This window comes from Vipera berus (genome assembly GCF_964194415.1).
Source record: "Vipera berus genome assembly, chromosome: 9".
NCBI lineage: Eukaryota > Metazoa > Chordata > Lepidosauria > Squamata > Viperidae > Vipera > Vipera berus.
The window spans coordinates 17,379,298-17,401,395 of NC_138212.1; the positions used below are offsets into that span (position 1 = coordinate 17,379,298).

A 22,098-nucleotide genomic window follows, 5' to 3' on the forward strand; every position below is an offset into this window, starting at 1 on the left:
GCGATTCTTGTGGTATAGGAAAATCTCATCACAGAGAGATTTTTTGTTTTTGTTTTGGACAAATATCAACAACTTGCATCTTCCAAGTGGTTGGGAGTTGCAAGGCCAGGATATCTGGGGCCCATGGTATCTAGCTTACAAAGGAACCTTGCTGTTATGAATGGGGTGGCTGGCTCTGGGTCATAAGCCATATTTTGACGAGTGTCATGGGAAGCAAGATAGCGGTGCAACATGGCAAGAGCTGAGTCATGAGGGTGACTGAGGCAGGAATATTTTTTCCCACCCCCAGGTTTTTGGGGGAGGTGGGTTAGGGGAATTTCTTTGTCCTTTAAGGTTATCACTCCAGTGTGTTTCCTAACACTGAACAGTGGTCCATATTGCACTGAATTTTCTGCAGAAATGGATCCGAACAACCTGCCTGATGAGCATTGAGTTGTCACCCCTGATGTACGGAAAGCAGAGGTGCAAGCAAGCGATTCTCCAGAAAGGAAACAACAAAGAGGCACACAGTATGAGCAGAAGGTTTGGCTACATAGTGGGTGTCTTAGTAAATGGGGTGGTGGTTGATTGTTTCTAAAAACTGTATATTGACATTCTGGGCTGAAGGGTGAATCATAAATACTTTTTAAGCCATCATCATCATCTCATCATCATCATCATCATCATCATCATCATCACCATCACCATCTCATCATCATCATCATTATCATCATATCATTATTCTAATCATCTCATCATCATAATCATCATCATTATTATCATATCATTATTCTAATCATATCATCATCATCATCATCATCATCATCATCATCATCATTGTATCATCACCATCATCAGTTCTACAATGTTATAGATGAAAACTAGACCAAATAACGCAAGCAGGCTTAGCTGTTGTGCTTGTAGGTCACTTGGAAGTCTTCCTTAGGAAAAGAGCTCACAGAGGAAGGCTGTTTGCTCTGGAACAGGGAGATCTGACTTGTGCTCTGAAAAAAGCTGAAGAGCGCCTTGCTTACCCGTGTGATTTCCCAGTGTTCTTCAGGTCGGAAGTCCTTGACAGTCCGGCCGTGGCCCCAACCAGGCATGGCATTTTCAGGAGATGCCCAGTCCTTGTCCCTTCATGGGGCCTGTGCCTTGCTTGAAAAGTGTCTGCTGCGTGCTTTCCTTGGAATATTTCTCACAGAGACAGAGCTTCTTCCAACTCAAGAGGTGGATGGAATTAAAAAACAACAACACAGCTCCCCCCTCCCCAGAAAGATTTTTCACAGTGCATGGGGGCTCTCTGGTTGGAAGCCTCCAGAGATAGCACTTCACTCACCGCAGATGCTGGAGGGCCTCCTCTCCCTACTTCCCCATTAGCAAAAGCTTCCTCTCGTGGTGATAGAAAATTGGCCAAATGCTTTTCCTATGGCTCTAGGGGTGTGACAGGTGAGTGGCTTGGGAAACCATGAGCAGAAAAAGAAGGGAGATGAAAACTTTCAGGACCGTTTAGGAGGATATTGGCCTGGAGATACAGAGCATCCTTTGGCCTGGATGACCTCCAGGAGTGATGGACTGCTTTTTCAACAACCTCTGCAGACTGGCTATTGGGGTGATGGGAATGGTCACTATCTCAAGTGGAGGGCACCAGACCTGCATGGCTGCTCTTCAGAAGGCCTTTCCACCATTCTCAACCCAGTAGGAGAGAGTATTTGTAGCTCAGGGTTGAACTGTGGGATCCTTGATGCTCTCTGAGCTTGGTGGTTTTCTTGCAGACGATTCGTTACCAAACTAGGTAGCATGATCAGTGCTAGAAGGGACTGGGATTTGCTCTTATTTTTAAATACTAATAGTATATAAAACTTGAATACACTAGTGTATAAAAATAAGAGCAAACCCCACTCCCTTCCATAGCACTGATGATGTTACCTAGTTTGGTAATGAAACATCTGCAAGAAAACCATCAAGCTGAGTGAGCACCAAGGACTTCCCAGTTCTCAGCCCATTGGATATTTCATCCACAGCATGCCCCCCACCCCCAAAATAAAACCATCCCCTTCCTCAAACACTTATTATCAGTTCTCCTACTTAGGACGAGTGGTGTGAGGACTTGGGGTCTAGGGGAGAAATCAAAGAATAGTTTCAACCCTTCAGTGTCACTGCTTTAGATGACTGCTCCCTGCTACTCATTCCTCTCCCCCTCTCATCTGAAAAGGAAAAAATGGCTGTTTTCTATAATGTTTACCTCAGGATCTGAAAAAAATTTGGGTGTTTTTTTTGCCTGAGCACAATTCTCCATCTCCATTTCAGATGTTGCTTTGGCACTAAACTTGGCAGCAACATAGAGGTGGAGTGTCTGTGTGTGTGTGTGTGTGTGTGTGTGTGTGTGTGTGTGTGTGCAAACCCCCTCTTCTTCCTGAGAAACATCATCTTATTTTTTAGCAACATTCCTAACATTTCTTGGCTATTTAACTGATGCTCTGTTAATTTTCATTGCCGCATTTAGAACCAATGCAAGTGTCAAGGGCCAAAGACCAAGATGCTAAAAGTCTTCTATTTCAGTTCTCTCAGGATATTGAGAGCCTTGGTGGAGTAGTGGGCTAATGCCTCCTTAAGTAACACCAGCTGCCTGCAATTAGTGCAGGTTCGCATCCCACCAGGCTCAAGGTTGACTCAGCCTTCCATCCTTCCGAGGTAGGTAAAATGAGGACCCAGATTGTTGGGGGCAATAAGCTGACTTTGTAATAATGCCGCTGGGGTGTGTGCGAAAGCCCTAATAAGCAGGCATATACATAGAATGAAGGCTATTGCTAAGCACATTTGATTTGTGCTTCTTAGATTGTAAGCCGCCCTGAGTCTTCGGAGAAGGGCGGGATATAAATGGGATTTAAAAAAAAATATTTCCTAGCCCACTGTATACAAGACTGAACGCTCTTGTATGAATCCTTTAGGTTGGGATCCTCATGGAAATAGCCAAATACTGTGCTGAAGTCTGTCCTCTCTTTTCCTGAAAGTTTGCTCCCCCTGTTATTTATTTATTTTTTATATCATGTTCAAGGTACTTGAGGATTTCTTTTTAAATTTGTCTTGACTTTGTTTTAAAGCTTATTTTAATGTTGTGGGTAGCAGAAACTGCTCCTGTTGAGTTCATTGGAAATTATTTACACATTTCTCCATCATTCTTAATCTCCTGGTTTCCCATAATTCCTGATCTGAATAAGGGAGGAATTCTCTCCTGAAAATTTTCCTTGGAATGGAATGGAGATGTGGGAAAGTGGAGATAGCATTGTGGACTTCACCCACCCACACAGAACCAATCTGGGATGGGTTTCCCCTTGCAAAGGAAAAATGGAAAGTAGTTTGGAGTAGTTAGTAGGAGAACCTTTCCCCCCCCCTGCATCACTTTAACTTTTGATTCAGGAGGAAACACCACTTTGAACGCATGGGGGAAAAATGGAGTCTGCTACCTCTCTAAATTAGGATGAGAGAAAATGGAGAAAATCTAGGCAGTGCTAGCAGTCAAAAACAATTTGATGGCACAATACTACCTCTTTACTTACGTTGGTCCTAAATATAGGACAAAGAAATCATTCTACTGGACATTTCCAGGGGGATGAAACATATGAGCGAGTGCAGTTTAGGGCATAACTGGGTTTGTTTTAAAGTTGATAAGAGATATGGAAGGTTTTTCAATCAAATCCTTAACAAACAATCAATAGACAATCAATTGCCTTTAAAAAAAAAGTTTCAATTCTTATGAGTTCCTTGTCTTGACCGATGATGGGATGATTTCTAATTAAAGGGAATGTTCAGCAAGTGACATTATAGTGATGTTTGCCTGTATTAAGAAAGCTTATTGGAAGAAGACTACAACATTAGGGATGATAGTATTTTTAATTAATGTGAATTATGGGAACATTCTGAGAGAAATAAAAAAAGGATGAATGAATCTGGTTTCAGCCTTTGGAAATAGTGTTTTGCACTCAACCTTTGGCCCAGGGAGGGTTTCTTAAAAGTTTTTCAGGATGGATTGATATTGGTCAGCAGACCTGATATGAGACATAGCACAATCAGCCACATTCTGGATCCCATACAGCAAGGATAAGGGGAAAGTAATTTAGTTGATATTTGTCATTACACTGAGCTGTTGTTGTTTTTTTGACCCAATGTATGAACCAAAAGTTAGTTAACAACAGAATTTTGCCCTCTTAAAAAGTATGTAATGCTGTTTACCAATTTTTTTTAAAAAAATACATGAAGTAAAAAATTGTGTGCAGAATGAGAAATGCACCTATTCCTGAAAACAGTGTATAAAGTTGCAGGTTTCTAGGGAAAATTCTTTGCAATTTGACTGTAGATGCAGTTTTAGCCAAAAAAAGTGCTTGCAGAAATGTATACCAAAACACAGCCAATCATTTTCAAGTTTGACCAACACAATTTGACATCTTCAATCCACCTATACAAAAGAGCAACTGAAAAAAAAATTGCATCCCTCCATCCCTTATAACCTGGTAATGAGGCTTGTGGGGGCTGTCCTGTTTTCAAAATGACCCCTAACTGGGTCCCTATTTTTCCCCAAAGGCAAATGGGCTATAACAGGGCTCTTCAAACTTGGCCCTTTTATGACTTGTGGACTTCAACTCCCAGAATTCCTCAGACAGGCACGCTGGCTGAGGAATTCTGGGAGTTGAAGTTCTCCAAGTGATAAAAGGGCCAAGTCTGAAGAGCCCTGGGCTAGAAATTGCAGTGGTACTCTGTGAGAAACAGCCACACAAAAAAGCAGTACCAGGTAGTCCTTGACCTATGATCATAATTGACCCTGGCCATTCTGGTTGTAAGTCATGAAGGTCATAAAGCGAGTCATCATGTGAACAACCTGATTTTTATGACTTTTTTGTGATGGTTGTTAAGCAAACATAGTGGTCATTAAGTGAACCCATCGTTTGGTGTGGGCGGTTTTTGCCAGAAACTAGAAGTAAATGTTGATTTCTGGCAAAAATGTTGCAAATCAAATCTGAAGTTATCAGAACTTCAGAACTGTCTTGTAGCTAGCTTTGTGGAGGCCCATTATAACTCTCAATGATCTCTAAGTGATTGATCATAAGTTGAGGACTACCTGTAAGTACAGATAACAAACCAGCTCTCACTGTTGACGTTTGTGGAGTAACACAGTGCAGCCAACTGCATTTGGGAAAAATAAAGCTGGTGTCAAATCTAGAAGAACCAGGATATTGTCTTGCCAAGATGTTCCCAAACCCGTACTCACCTCTATTATGCAAACTTAGCCCGCAAAGGGTATGCTAAGAAAGTTCAGGGCTACTCTGCAGATTTCCAGATGCTTGGATAGCAACTCCCAGCAGCCCCAGCCCTCGTGGACCACAGCAAGGAGTTGTGGGGCTTGTGGTCCAAAATACCGGGAGACCAGATGGCTGCCTTCTCTTGTGGGGCGATGGTGATGCTCCAAGATCTGGAAGGGTCCTTTCAGATGAATTGTGAACTGTGGGGACTTGCTTCCTAAAGGATGACTTTTGAGAGTCCCATGTTGATAATGGACTAAAGCCGGCCTCTTTGGCTGGGTTGTAAGTAACTGAGGCTAAGAAGAAGGAAGGGGATTTGAAGGCCAGGCAGATGTTTGGCCACAGAAAGCCAGAAGACTTTACTTGCTGCACTTCTATGCCAGCAGAGAGCAGTGTTGCTTTCTGAATAAAAAAAAGAAAAAAAGATTTTTTTTTCTCTCTCCCCGATTTAGGAAAGCTTTGTGGTTAGGTGGAGCAACTTTTCCGCCAAGCAGACAAGGAGTGGCAGGCATTTGTCAAAAGCCTGATGCTTGGTAAAAGATTTAATGACTTGGGGATTTCTTCTATAGGTGATCAGAATTACAAGGAAGATTAAAGGAAGATGGTCAAAGTGTCAGTATCTTTTCTGCTGGGGAGAGAGAGAGAGAGAGAGAGAGAGAGAGAGAGAGAGAGAGAGAGAGAGAGAGAGAGAGAGAGAGAGAGAGAGAGAGAGAGAGAGAGAGAGAGAGAGAGAGACGTTTTCCCCCCAAGTGTTGAAGCCTTTAAATATTCGGGACTTCAGTTCTCAAAATGTCTGACAATTGGTTGGGACTCACTGGAGTGGAAGTTCAACAATTTTGTAAGGGAACAGATGTGTGTCTCTCTCTCTGTGTGTGCAGGGGGGTGGGGGTGGGAAGGTGCAATTTGACATAATCTTGAAAGTGGTTTGTTTCATCTGCCTCAATTTACATGGGTTATTGTTAAAAAAAAACCCGGCTAAATGATCTTTGGGAGAGGGAGTTAAGGATAGGAGGTGGGCCTTGTCCAAAGTGTCCGTAAGCGAAGGAGGAGGAGAAGGAGAAGGAGGAGGAGGAGGAGGAGGAGGAGGAGGAGGAGAAGAAGAAGAAGAAGAAGAAGAAGAAGAAGAAGAAGAAGAAGAAGAAGAAGAAGAAGAAGAAGAAGAAGAACTTCCAAGCAATGAAATTTGTTCTATTTCAGCAAGAACTTCATTTCCAGTGGATCCCTAAGCTTATAAATGTGATGGATGGATGGATGGATGGATGGATGGATGGACAGACAGAAAAACAAACAGATGATAAATAGAGGGCTTAATAAGCTGCTTGAAAAATATAGAAAAAGTTATTGGGGTAATAAGATGTCTATCGATGGAGTCCACAAGATGTGGTCTAAAAAAGGAAAGATGGTAGGCACACCATGCCTCTTGGTTTTTATGGGCATTGTGGTGTGTGTGTGTGTGTGTGTTTGTGTGTAGGGAAGCTGCAGGGAGAATTGGTAGGGAGAAAGGTGAAGAAACCCAGCTGGCTGCATTCTTACAAATGCTTAACTTGAGTACTGAATGAGCCCATTTCCAAAGAACAAGGCACCATGAAAGGAACCAAACTTGCTGGATTCACACAACACACTAAACAGCCAAAGAAAAAAAAAGTAAATTAATTTGTAAGTCATTGAGCTTCTCCTATTCCATGAAGGCAACTGCTTGGTTAATAACTGAGCTGGTTAAGCATGCTCCGTGCAGTGTCTTTTATTGTAGCTGTTCTATGAAGGGCCAGCTTTTCTTCCATGCTGGATATTTGCCCCAAGGTTTTTCAAGAATAAACATTCCTTCCAATTGAACTAGATTCCTAATAATCATAAAACCCCAATTGTGCATTCTTTTTGGTAGTTCCTACTGCTTTCTTCTGAGATGTTTTTCAATTTCTGCATCTAGTTTGCAGCAGTAGCATTTCCTGGGTCTCTCATCCATATCTGAGCCAGGTCTGACATTGCTTAACTTAGAGGTCAGAGGAAGTGAATCATGGGGTCTCCCATCCACATCTGAGCCAGGTCTGACTCTGCTTAGTTTAGAGCCATCGGCCAAGACTCAACACCCAATAACAGGAATGAAAGGGATACAGGGGCCCCCATTCTAAAGTGATACCTAAATGACAAGACCATCGGACTTCAAAGAGTGAGATTTAGTTTGGCAGTCAGTCTGTCCAAGTCTTTCCCAGTTTGGTCTCTACAGAGACATAGAAACTCATTTTGATTCAGTATCATGAATGTTTGGGTTTTTTCTTCCATGCATCTCCTTAAAAGTGTTGTCAAGGTATGGGGGAAAGAAAAGCATAAAAAGCATTAAAAAGATAGGATTGCCCTGTCCCACTTGTGCTGGCAGAGGAGACATGCTGTGGACTCCGACAGCCAAGGAATTTGGATCCAGCCAATTTGGATCCAGGAGAAGGGCCTTTTCTGTGGTGGCTCCCGTCCTCTGGAACATTGTACCCCTCAAGCTGAAATTTACCTCCACCTTCTTGGCCATCCAGAAGGGCCTTAAAACCTTGCTCTGACAATTGGCCTGGCATCCCAATGGGGGTGTTCCATACTGGAGGTGGTTAATGGATTAAGAGAAGACACCACCTCCATCCCACTGTATATTGCTTCCTTCCTTAGCTATCTTTGTTAATTTTAACGTTATATATATTTAATTAATATATTTGCTCCACATCTCAACCACAAGGGGACGGGTGGTTATTATTTATCATTTTTATATTTTATCTTGTTTTTGTTGTAAGCCTCCCAGAGTTGCATGTGAGATGGGGGACATATAAATTTAATAAACAAACAACCAATATGACCAATAAATTTTTAAAAAGCCATCGGAGTGTCAATTGCATCAATCATGGTTGCCATTTTAAGTTTCTTGACTCTGCCTTCTTACAGCTCCTTGAATATGTTGAGGGGTTAGAGAAGCCAATGGTCATGCATGGCTGACAAAATTAATTGTTAGTTTCACATTCTAGACAGAGATAGCTGGAAATGGTGTCTTGTTAAGGTGGAAACAACATGCTTAACCATGGCTAAAGTGTCACATGGGACAGAGCTAAGGTGGCAGCACATATTTATAAACAACGGACTAAAATGATATGCAAATTTTTCATTAAATTAAACTCTAGTCTAAATGAAGCTCAGTAGGAGGTGTAAGGATCTTGTCCAATCTAGTTCAGCAAACTGATTATGTTTGAAAATTTAAAATACTGAATCTTCAAATTGGATCGGTTTGATTTTCGTGGATTCCAAAAATGTTTTTTCTGTGAAAACACACGTAGTGATCTTTCGGTTGACCAAATCTAATTGTGAAATCTGATTTGATGTATTAATAATTTGATGACTTGATCTGAGATATTGAAACATCAATGTTTTGCAAAATCGATGTAAGCAAAGCCTTGCATGGCTCACTACAGTATATAACATATCGGTTAGAACGGTTGCTGGAATTGGGTATGTCTAGTTTAATGGAACAAAAAAAAAAGACGGGATGACATGACAGCAGCGTTCCAATATCTCAGGGGCTGCCCCAAAGAAGAGGGAGTCAAGCTATTCTCCAAAGCTCATGAAGTCAGGGCAAGAAGCAATGGATGGAAACTAATCTAGGAGAGAAGCAACCTAGAACTAAGGAGAAATTTCCTGACTGTTAGAATAATTAATCAGTGGAACAACTTGCCTCCAGAAGTTGGGAATGCTCCAACACTGTAAGTTTTTAAGAAGAGACTGCACAGCCGTTTGTCTGAAATGGTATAGGGTTTCCTGCCCGAGCAAGGGGTTGGACTAGATGACCTCCAAGGTCCCTTCCACTCTGTTATTCTGTTATATCAACTTTCCTTCCAACAACTTAGATTTTTGGACTTTGAAGCTAGGAACTACTGTATAGGTTGACCGAAGTCCAACTTTAGGAAACTGGGCTGCAAATTCCAATCCAGAATTGATCTAATCTGCAATTCTCAGATTAACCTATTTATTTGCCTGCTTTCACACTTCTTGGGTTTTCTTACGCTATTTCATGCCTTTTTCAAAGGCATGAAAAAGATATTTTGAGGAAAAAAATACTCCAAGGGTGTGAATTTCAGTAATGTTTTCCCCCCCATGCAGTTTAGAGTTTCAGTGCAAATTCTCATGCAGACTAAAGTGGTGTCACAAGAGAAACGAATTTAGCAATAGCACTTAGACTTATATACCACTTCAGAGTGCTTTACAGACCTCTCTAAGCGGTTTAGAAATATCAGCATATTGCCCTCAAAGATCTAGGTCCTCATTTTACTGACCTCGGAAGGATGGAAGGCTGATTCAACCTTGACCTCCATCAGGATCAAACTCCTGACTGTGGGCAGAGTTAGCCTGCAATGCTGCATTCTAACTAATGCGCCAACAGGGCTCCTTTTTTAAGGCTCTGGTTCTTGACAGGAAAAAAAAATTAGCCACTCAATGTGTGTGTGTGTGTGTGTGTGTGTGTGTGTCTGTGTGTCTGTGTGTCTGTGTGTGTCTGTGTATTGCTGTATTTGTGTGACACACTTATCCATTATTAACTGGTCTGCATGGCATAATAAGACATAAATTTTGCACTAGCTGAATTGTGCAACATTCCTGGTTAAATTGTGGTTTGCTAATTCATCATTTAGCTTTCTGGAGCTTTGCTTGCATGTGATACACTGATTTACACTAAACTGACCCTTAAATTAGGGACACAAAGAAACAGTGATTTGCCAAAAATTAGATTTCCTCTGAGAAGTCAGCAGCCATTTTTGGATTACTATTGGATTCTCACATGGTTTGCCATTCTCTTTTTCTCATCATGTTAGCTTGAGAATCTGTACTTCCAACTACCCTGACATGGGAATATAAAATATATAAAACCAGGGACTATAATCCTTCCTCTCTGTACACGTATTAAATGAAGGGCATACTTTATTGACTGAGATGGTTTCATTTTTAAATATTGATTTGCTTGTCGGATACACTCTGAATTGCTAATAGATATATTAAAAATGAAGCATGAAAGATGCAAAATAGGTAATAAATCTTATATTGGGCCACTTAATGCAGATGTAGATAAATCTTTGTGTTTTGCAAAATTCTTAGGGTCTCTGCAGAATCCATAACAGCTGGGGGGGGGATACAGGAGCAGGATGGCTTATTCTAGATTTTTTTGGCTGCCAGCAACAAACCTCATCCCCCCCAAAAAATAATAATAATTAACCACTGATTCATTTTGTGTATATTCATATTGAAACAAATTCCTAGTCTGCATCAGATAGACAGAAGTGGAAAAACCACCTGATTTCATCAGGTTATATTGCTTGAGTATGAGTCATAATCCCTAATTATCTTTTTCAGTTATCTTCTCTTATTTGATGTGCCAGACAATATTTGCATCTTTGTCAGAGGATGCTTTGGTGCCGGAGTTGAATAATATCCCAGAAATATGTTCCTTTCCCCCCCTTCTCTTGTGGACTTTAAGGAAGGAAGGGGGACATTAAGAAAGGCCAGGTCAAATGATCAGACTCTATGCTCTCCTATTGTGGGTGAGACATTGCCAACATAACAGCCATGAAAAACAGAGAGTCTATATTATAAGACTATTATATATATTAAAAGGTAAAGGTAAAGGTTCCCCCACACATGCGTGCTAGTCGTTTCCGACTCTAGGGGCCGGTGCTCATCTCCGTTTCAAAGCCGAAGAGCCAGCGCTTGTCCGAGGACGTCTCCGTGGTCATGTGGCCGGCATGACTAGACGCCAAAGGCGCACGGAACGCTGTTACCTTCCCACCGTAGTGGTCCCTATTTTTCTACTTGCATTTTTACTTTCGAACTGCTAGGTTGGCAGAAGCTGGGACGAGTAACAGGTGCTCACTCTGTTACGCGGCACTCAGGATTCGACCTGCCAAACTGCCGACCTTCTGATCGACAAGCTCAGCGTTCTAACCCACTGAGCCACTGCGTCCCTTATTATATATACTATTATATGCCTATTAGTACACTTTATAAATCTATAGTAAGACCACACCTGGAATACTGCATCCAATTTTGGTCACCACATTACAAAAAAGATATTGAGACCATGGAAAGAAGAAAAAGAAGAACAACTAAGATGATTAAGGCATGAAGACTAAAACATATGGAGAACGGTTGCAGGAATTGGGTAATGGCTAGTCTAGAGAAAAGAAGGCCTCCTAAGGGGTGACATGATAGCAGTGTTCCAGTATTTGAGAGGCTGCCACAAAGAGGAGAGGTTCAACTTATTTTCCAAAGCACCAGAAGGCAAGACAAGAAACAATGGATGGAAACGAATCAAGGAGAGAAGCAACCTGGAATTAAGGAGAAACTTCCTAACAGTGAGGACAATTAACCAGTGGAACAGCTTCCCTTCAAAAGTTGTGGGTGCTTCATCACTGGAGGTTTTAAGAAGAGACTGGACAGACCCTTGTCTGAAATGGTCTTCTGCTTGAGCAGGGGATTGCACTAGAAGACCTCCAAGATCCCGTTCAGCTCTATTCTGATTGAATATGACACATAATTATAGCATCCTGGATGGAGTCTATGGATTCCATATACGTCACAAAACTGGTTTTCTTATCTGAGATCATGCAATACATCAGGTAAGACACCAGTGTCTTGTGCTAGCTCACAGGACCTTTCCCAGTTCAGATCTCAGGAACCTTATGAGATGTCCTCCTATTAGAAAATCTTGGCCTTTGACATCTTTTGGGGAATTGACTATGTGCAAGAAAGGCTTTGTGGTCTGTTTTGAACCTTGTCTTCTGCACTGTTCTTATCCTTCACCAACAATGGGTCTTTCCTCTCTTTTTCAAAGCAAACCAGTTATATTATGGCTTAGTTCAACATGCGATTCACTCTGCAGGATTGTACTAGTGTACCCGGAGAGAAACCCAGATAAATACAATTCTGGGAGATAAACTATCAGACTAAGAAGTAATAACAGTCAAAGCTGAAATAAGCCCAGGAGGATTCTGCTCTCTTTTTCAAAAGGTGAATTTGAATGGGTTTTGGAAGTCAGTAGAAAAAGCTAAGAATTGTCTTGCATGAGAATCCTTTAAAGAAACCAACCTATTTGCTCTCTCTGGCCAGAGAACCTGCAGGGGCTTTTGCCATGCTAAACTAAATGCAAAGAGGTAACATTTACGGTTATGCTTGTCAATCTTTTTTAAATGTTTGTTTTTAGTAACTTCTTTTGGCAACTGAGGGATGAGAGATGATCTTAGAACAGATCATCCATTAGTTGTGTAGACATGAAAAACCCAACTAAGTTAGATAAATACCTTGCAGGTGCATTCACACAATCATTAAGCTTGGTTAGTTTTCACTTTTCTTTTTGTGGGTGGCTTACTGTGTTGCATGAGGGGGGCATGATGGCTCAGAGGTCAAAGATGCTGAGCTTGACAGCCCGGGCTTGAGACTTGAGTGCCACATGATAGGGTGAGCTCCCATTCTTTGCTCCAGCTCTTGCCTACTTAGCAGTTAGAAAGCATGCAGATGCAATAGGTACCACTGGTGGGAAGATAACAGTGTTCTGTGTGCCTTGGAATATAGTCATGCTGACCACATGAGCATGAAAATGTCTTCAGACAACGCTGGCTCCCTATGCTAGGAAATGGAGATGAGAATCGCCCCCTAGAATCAGACACAACTGGACAGGGGAAACCTTTGCTTTTACCATTACCTTTAGTGTGTTGTGTGAACCTAGGTTAGTTTATGCTTCAACATGCAGCAAACACCAAGCAAATGGGATATTTCAGTAAGTATTATGTGGATGCAGTCAGATATTTGGGATCCTGCTAGCACAGCCTTCCTGGATCTAATGGCGACCTCAGGAAGGTTTGGTCTGTGTCTGGCTGGACGTGATAGGACTTATAATTTTATACTTCCGGAGGGCATGTCAAAAACTAGTTAATGCTACTTTTCCCAAACTGGTATACTCCATTCAATGGGGATTGGTAACTCTTTGTCGACAAACTAGGAACATTGATAAATGAACAACATTTTGGCATCTGTTTATGGCTTGCAGTTTTGTACCTGTTATTTATTCCTTTTTTTTGGAGGCATGGTAATTCAAGGATCTTTTTTGAATAAATGTGATAAGCTATGTCCTAGTTGGTCCTTGCTCTCACTTCCCATTTCCCTCTTTCCTGCTGTTCTCCCCTCTTAATAACTGCTGAGAACAGGAGAAAACACAGATCTATGGTCATAAGGCTGTCCTTTTCTTTTGGGATCCAAGATCTAAGACAGGGTTTCTCATTCTTGGCAACTTTAAGACACTTGGACTTCAATCCCCAGTCTTCCTCAGCCAGTCACGGTGTCTGGGGAATTCTGGGAGTTGGTTTCCATGTGTCTTAAAGGTTGAGAACATTCTCTTACTTTCTGATCTGACCACAGTCCTACCACTGGCTCTAAATTCCACCCCAATGCCACCCTGTCTGGAACTAACCTGGTTCTTCCCTACTTTCCTCTATCATTTTTGTATCACCAAGTCTTTGGTTATAAGCTAGGAAATACGAGAGCCCTAAATCCACAAGTCTCAATTAGTAATACAACATAATCCCAGCATTCAAAAATTCTTTCCAGGAAGTCTCATGGAACGAGGTCACAAAGTCACCCTCAGCAACTTGGTCTTGTCATTGATCTTGTTTTTTGTTTTAAATAGAGGAGAGTAAGGATCAGTCCTGTCACTGTCTGTATACTGATGCTGTTTTAAATATCCATGAACTGACTTACTGATTTTCATTGCATTAGCCTAGTGGCTGTCAGAACTCCTGGTTCTGCTTGGGAACTTCTACCAAATAAGCTTATTCAACCTTGATAAATCGTCTCTTCCCATGTGGAATTGATGGGCACAATTTACTTGTTTGTTCTAAGATGGGACTTCCACTGTCTGGTGTCCTTCGCTAATTCTCAGCCATTGTGGCTAATAGGAATTGAAGTCCAACATATTTGAAATTCTCCAGTTCTAGGAACTGAAGTCTAACTTCTTGAAACTGAGTTTGGAAAATCTTATCTAGGACATACGTTGCAGAAAGTAATTCTAAGGAGTAAAAACTCTGGCCAGTGCCCCACGTGAAGGAACTGAGCATCTTAGACCACTGATAACTTTTCAACGTGGTTTCAACAGCAGACAGTTAATATGGAGTGATTCCCTGAAGATGAGAAATCTCATATTTCATTGCTTGTGAGCTATGTATCTCTAGCTAACATTTTAACTCATCCCACTCCAATTTGCTGGACTGCAACTCCCCCTTTCCCCAAATTATTGTGGTTGGACATGCTGTGAATTGTACTCCAGTTCATCAAGAGAACACCTGATGGGAAAACCTGCCTTAGATTTATCCTGGGCCATTTGAGTGTTTCCAAGTGGCAGGCTACTAGAACTATCGACTTAATATGAGAACGTAACCCTTCGTTTTTTTCTCCTTAGTGAATTTCCAGTGATTCTTTTGAAAAGCTCAGTTTGGCCCTAGCATAACATAAAAGAATTATGAATGGAAGACATTTTTAGGAAGGGCCCCTGGAAAAATCCATGAATGAGGCACAAGCATAGCCCTCTCTGAAAACATCCCTCAGTCTTCTTAGAGATTCTTTATAACCACCGGTCTACTATTCTAGATCTTGTTTGAACTCTCACCAACAACTTCCTTCTTGAATAGCAAAATCATGGCTTTCTGTCTGGGCCACAGGTCCCTTCTGATGCACATGATCAGATATTGGTCCCTTGAGGGGGCACCACTAACCCTTTAATGTCAAATAACATTCTGAACTCTCCTACCCAGGAATCCCCCCCCTTTTTGCAATTTTCTCTAGAAGTTTTATCCCGAAGGCTCCTTGGAAAACCACGGTGACATGCCAAGATTCACCAAAACACTGATCTGTTGACCTCACCACTATGTAAGACTTGGTTTGCTTGCTGACAATCCCAGCTCGAGACATTTGTGAGTGGGTGGAAACTGAGAGAGATTTTTGTACGGTTTGTGCACGTGAGTGGTGAGAAGGGGTCTGCTGATATGGAAGGGAGGAGGGTCTCCTGAGGAGACGAGAAGCTCTCGCCATCAGAAACACAGCTGTGGTCTTGGGGGCAGATTCTGCCCTTTCGGTTATATTTATAGAAGTACATATACATATATATTTTTTAATATAAATATTGATGGGTCTAGAACCCACGGAGGTGGAGTGACAGAGTGGTGGGAGGGGGCCCGAGCCTGCAGGACAGTGAGAAAAGCTCATATACGGGGTTGATTTAAAGGGGAAGGGATAATGCCCACCAATGGAACAGGAGGCAAAGGGGATAAGAAGAGGAAGGGAAGGAGGTGAGGGTCTGGATGGATCCGAGGACAGCATGTGGTATAGGCTGGTTGTTGCCAAGTCCTGCTGAGAGGGATGAGTGAAAGGGCCAGAACCTCAGTTTTCTCAACTGTCTTGTATGAAGTTCATGGATTTCTCAGAAGTTCTTCTTCTTCTTCTTTTTTAAAAAAGTAGAGACTGGATAGATCCTTGTGTTTCTCTCTTGGAAGAAACCGTGGAACACAGCCAGCAGATCCCAGAATGCTGTGCGCTCTGCCTGGAGGAGGGTTAGAAAAGGTGGCCCCAGCCCTCACAGTCTGGTCTGGGCCTCTGGGATGTAGATCTCAATGCTGTCCGCACTCTCAGTAGCTGAGCTCTGGCGGAAGGAGGCAGCCCGCTTGGCTGCCAAGAGCCTCTTGCGAGCTTCCTGTCTCTGCCGGTCCACAGAGTCCAGAGATCGGTCCTTCACCGGGTGCAGCCGGGAGCGTGGCGGCTTCTTTGGTATCGGTGGAGGCACCTTCTTTTCCTCCTGCTACAGAGAGAGAGAGAGAGAGAGAGAGAGAGAGAGAGAGAGAGAGAGAGAGAGAGAGAGAGAGAGAGAGAGAGAGAGAGAGAGAGAGAGAGAGAGAGAGAGAGAGAGATGTGGAGAGAAAAGGTATAAGCCAGCTATAAGTAAAAAGGAGATATCTCTGAAAAGATTCCTGTGTCTTAGAAGACCAAATGTGGCCTCCAAGGAGAAGACAACTTCACAGAAGTCCACAATTAAGCTAGGCATGGATTTAGAAAACTCCTTCTGCACAGAATTCTTGAAAGATCCATAGCAGGTCATTTGTAGCCTTCATTGTTTTTATGTAAAAATTAAAACATCATTAATGTTATTGATTTCTTGGAGTCTTGCGACTTCTTGGGTAATCACAGAATGGCATCCACTGCTAAGGTTGCTGATTCTACCTCTACCCCTTGCAAAATTCCTACAATTTGTGGATGTCTAAACTGGTGCTATAGACCAGTGTTTCTCAACCTTAGAGTCAGGCACAAACAATCGGACAGGGTAGAATTCAAACTAGCTACTTTATTGTTTTCGTGCCAACCCACCCACATTGTAATGATGTGTAGGTCATCCTAGACTTGAATGTCACTCTTGGTGATTCTGTATCCTGTATCACAAGTCCACCACTTTTAAACATCGGGTGGAGAGCACTGACCACATCATCATTTTGTCTTTTGTGACCACACCCTATGGACCCCATGATTTTTTGCAATTGCCATGCAGCTATGAAGGGTGGTTTTGCTTAGCTTCTGGGATCAGCCAAGGATGACTAAGTGGTGTTGCCTAGGAGAGCTGTGCGTATACAAATTTGTAATTTTATGCACATGCATTTATCACCAAGATGCTCTGATGGAAGGACTGATGTGCTTTAAAATGTATATTGACGTATTTCTGTCAACTTCGTTTGTGGCCCAACTGCATGTATTTTTATATGGTTGGTTCCCTTGAAATATTGCTTTTGTGCTGTAAAAGTTGTAGTTTTTGCCTGATGCATGAATGAACCTGGCAAGATTTGGTCTCTTGATCATTTTAACCCCTCTCTATTTAGAATATGGAATTACTCTAACAAAAGTGTGGGGTGTGATTTTGACAGGGCTGGTTTAACGATCTCTTTGTCCCTCTTTAGTTTTGCAGAAGTAATGCAGGAGTAGAGATATAGAAATGCAGATTAATGAAGAGCAAAGAAAGTTTTATTCTCACACTAAATCAACTTTCCATATCCTGGAGTTCCTGGGATGTTTCAGCCACACACTCTGGGAGTTAAGAAAATTGCTGTCCCAGCTCATCAGGATTATGGATGGTGAAGAAATTCAGGGTGTCTGCAAATAATCTAATTTCTCATTCTGTAGCCAGCACACAAAACAAAATCTTTTCATTCAAAATTTACTGAATTTTGTAGTGAAGATTGTTTTTAAGGATAAGTGCACATTAAGATAAATAGATAGATAGATAGATAGATAGATAGATAGATAGATAGATGATAATAGATGATGATAGATGATTGATAGAGAGAAAGAGATATTGATAGACTGATAGATCAATATAGATTGAAAGAGATAGATAGATAGATAGATAGATAGATAGATAGATAGATGATAATAGATGGAGATGATAGATGTTTGATAGAAAGAGATATTGATAGATTGATATAGATAGATAGATAGACAGACAGTCATAGACAGACAGATATATGGATGGTATATACTGTAGATAGATGATATAGATAGACAATAGAAATAATAGAAATAATAGAAATAATGATTGATAGATGATAGATGACAGACAGAAAAATAGCATAGATAGAGATAATAGATGGAGATAATAGATAGATAGATAGATAGATAGATAGATAGATAGATAGATAGATAGATAGATAGAAGAGAGACAGACAGAGACTGCTTCCCCATGAATGTATTTGTATCTATGTTCATTAAAATCTTGTACAAAAAATGAATTAAGGTTAAGGTCACTTAGTTATTTGTAAAAATGACATATATTTGGAAGAATCCTGGCTTTCCGCATCCTTAACATGGAAGATGGGGAAGAAAGAGCTGTGTAAAGGATCTGGGCTTGAAATGGGCTTTCTGGCAATGCTGGAGGTGATGAAGCAGAAACACTAAAAGAGAGCAGACCTCTGTCTAGAACCAATCCTGCCGGTCGGGCGTGCTGGCCCTAGTCTGGAAGAGCTTTAAAAAGAAATATGCACAGCTGTGAGTGGATGCATGGAAGGAGCTTGAGTTGCACACATGCGGACGCACGAGCGCAGACACTGAGGGAGAGAACAGATGCATTAAAACGAAACACATGGCAAAAATAAATAAATATATAAATAAATAAAACAAATCTGGAACTTGTTTCTCAGCCAAATTCCGAGCTGTTCCCCATTCTCTATTTTCGGGAAGCTTGGCTGTTTTCTTCCTTCCTTTTTTTCTTTTTAAAATAGAAGGAAAGAGAGCAAAGGTTCACTAAAAATGTCCAATTATTTTGCCGTGGCCAGCAACACAGCTTTACAGAGATCAGTGGAGTGGGGGGGGCGGGGGGGGAAGGAGGAAAACAGCCGCGATGGCTCTCTCTCAATTCTTTATCTCTTTTATGCTGAGCAAATCTCTCAGGACACCTGTGAGAAAAGGAAGCAGGAAGCCTCTGATGCATGTTTAACTGAGAGTTTGATTTATTTTTCTTTTCCTAAACTGGTACATCTTTAGGAGATGTGTCTTCGTGGGAAAAAGTCCCTGGTACCATTAGAGTAACTGTAACAGGAACAATTTAACTGCCTTGGAAGAGACGTTGGAGGCCTTCTAGTCCAACCCCTGCTCAAACAGGAGACTCTCTACCTTTCTGAATAAGGTCTTCCAGTCTCTTCTTAAAAACCTCCAGGGATGGAGCATCCACAACTTCTGGAGGCAAGTCGTTCCACTGATTCAGTGTTGTCATTCTCAGGAAATTTATCCTGAATTCTAAGTTGGATCTCCCTTTGAGAAGTTTCCATCCATTACTTTTGATCTTGCCTTCAGGTGCTTCAGAGAATAGGTCAACCCCCTCCTCTCTGCGGCAACCCCTAGCCCCTAACCCTAACCTTTAATCATATCCCCAACCCTAACCCGTAACCCTAACCCTAACCCTTAACCCTGACCCTTAACCCTTAACCCTTAACCCCAACCCTTAACCTGTAACCTGTAACCCTAACCCTTAACCCTAACCCTTAAATCTAACCTTTAACCCTAACCCTAACCCTAACCGTAACCCTTAACCCTTAACCCTTAACCCTAACCCTAATCCTAACCCTCACATATTGAAAAACTTAGATCAGGACCCCTAATCCTTCTCTTCATTAGATTACAGGTAGTCCTCAGCTTACAAAAGTTCATTTAATGACTGCTCAAAGTTACAATGGCATTGAAAAAAGTGACTTATGACCATTTCCCACACTTACGACTATTACTGCATCCCCACGGTCACATAAATGAAATTTGGATGCTTGTCAACTGATTCATATTTAGGATGGTTGCAGTGGGCCAGAGTCACATGATTGCCTTTTTCATCCTTCTGACAAGCAAAGTCAATGGGAAAGCCAGATTCGCCCAACACCCACGTTACTAGCTTAACAACTATAGTGATTCACTTAACAACTGTAGCAAGAAAGACAGTCAAATAGGGCAAAATTCACTTCACAAATGTTTCACTTAGCAACAGAAATGTTGGACTCAATTCTGATCATAAACCGAGGACTACCTTTACACTACAGCCACACACATATCCAGTTCCTGCAACTGTTCATTGTAGGGGGTCCCCATTTTGGAGAATTCATAGGAAAGATCCCAGTGCAGCAAGCTGCCACTCTGGGTTTGTGAGCAAAAGAAGCTCAAGGCTGTTACTTTATTGGTGGGGCGAGCAGAGGAAGCTGCTCTTGGGAGGGTGGTTTTCTGGAAACATCCATTGGTCTGCAGCTTCCCTGGCTGTTTATGCTTCCCAGTTTGAAAAGGTTTGGTGGAAGTACTTCTGGCTGAAGGTCATTCCTAGGAAGGATGAGAAGCTGGGCAGGCCGCTGACTTAGAGAACTTTCTGTGAAATGCAAGCTAGGACCTCCACACGGACCGATTCATTGCTTCATACAGTCCATCTGACTCTTCTCTACTCGGACAGAAATTTCAAATTTCAAAAGCAGACTTACTTTCATCAGACTGAAGAAGAGCCAGTAGATAAGCAAAGAAACACAGGTGACTTAGAGAACTTCCTGCTAAATGCAAGCTAGGACCTTCACACGGACCTGTTCATTGCCTCTTACATAGCCACAGTCCACCCAACTCTTTTCTACTTGGACAGAAATTTCAGAAGCAAACTTACTTTCATCAGACTGACAAGAGCCAGTAGGGTCAGCAAGGGAATACGGACAAAGGGTTGTTTTTTTTTGTATCATCTTATCCCATCCCCATCCCCTTCCTCTTTTTTTTTTTTTTACCTTGGCCTCAATGGGCTTCCACCCGTTAGCTTTCAGTTGCTGAAGTTCGGCAAACTTCATGCTGACATCCTCAATTGAGAGCTGCAGGAGATCCCAGAATCCAGCCAGATCCTGGAAAGTGGGCATGGGGAAAGCATTTGGATCCTGCCGGGAAGAAAATGAAAAGGAGAAATGTTTAGAGGATGGGGGCAGAATCAGATCTGGTCTGCTGCGAGAGTGATTGCAGGATGTGGGCAAAAATATGGAGAGGGCATTCTCGAAGGCAAGATCAAAAGTTGGCCTGTTTTCCCCCCACCCCAGTGTGTGGAGCTTCAAATGCATGGGTGTGGCTGATATGTTGACTTTTGGGCTATACCCTGTAGACCAGTGATGGTGAACCTTTTAGAGACCAAGTGCCCAAACTGCAACCCAAAACCCACTTATTTATCACTGGGTGCCAGGTGGGCGTGGCCTACTGGGTGGGTGTGGCTGTAGTGGTCATGGAAGATTGGATGGGTGTGACCAAGGTGGGTGTGGTCACCTCAATGTCGCTCGTGAGGAGGGACACCTGTGGGGGGCGGCTGGTTGAAGACCTCCAAGGCATGGTGCGGGTGCCCACAGAGAGCTCTCTGAGTGCCACCTCTGGCACCCGTGCCATAGGTTCCCCACCACTGCTGTAGACATTCCTGGTCTTCTGGGAACTGAAGTTTAAGCACATCCAGAAGACGACACTTTGCCCATTTCTGGTTCAGTACGGCATATGGCATTTTCAGTGACAGCTCGGTGTCTACTGTAAAATCGTGCCCAGGGAAAACTGGCTGAACTCACAGGTGGCATGGACACGCTTTACAACTCCCTATTTTCTTCCAAAATCTCAGAAGGTGGCAGCACCAGATTGACCGTGGGTAGATTGAAACATAAGGAGGAGCCACCAGGAATTCAGGGTTAGAGGTCAAACCAACCAACTCAGAAGAAATTTGTGGCAAGCTGTTATTGCATTGTTGCCAAAAAAAGTCTCTGTACATGACCACAAAGTCACCAGAAACTGAATTCTTGGAGAAAGCTGGACCTTTTTTTTTAACCGCTCCAAATTTGGAAGGCATGTTAAGAAAACCTATTTATATATCATATAAATATGTAACATATATCAAATGTTCCCCTCACCATATTTTGCTGGCAGAGTCGGTAAAACTGCTGGACTTTCTGGCTCATCAGCAGCTGAGCACTGCCAACTGCACTACGGATCTTCTCAAGAACTGGACAGGAACAAGGTAAAGCAAGAAAAAGTCAGCATTGGGATAAATTTGACGTCTGCTCTGTACTTGTTCCTCTGCGTGACAAATCAGCACAAGAGTCTCCAACCTTGGTAACTTTATGACTTTAGGGCAAACGGGCTATAACAGGGGTCTTCAAACTTGGCCCTTCTATGACTTGTGGATTTCAACTCCCAGAATTCCTCAGCTCTCCATGTTGGCTGAGGAATTCTGAGTATTGAAGTCCACAAATTGTAAAGTTGC

General features: G+C 42.2%; 1 protein-coding gene across 1 annotated transcript in view; it reads right to left on the reverse strand.

The window, feature by feature from the left end:
* Positions 1–15,903: 15,903 nt before the first annotated feature.
* The window catches only part of DLGAP3 (DLG associated protein 3), a gene marked incomplete at both ends in the record, with an annotated part of 47,604 nt that continues 41,409 nt past the window's right edge, over positions 15,904–22,098 (reverse strand). The window contains 3 exons of the mRNA XM_081335191.1: positions 15,904–16,122; positions 20,603–20,746; positions 21,746–21,837. Coding sequence (XP_081191317.1) covers positions 15,904–16,122; positions 20,603–20,746; positions 21,746–21,837 — 455 coding nt within the window. The remainder of the gene's footprint in view (positions 16,123–20,602; positions 20,747–21,745; positions 21,838–22,098) is intronic.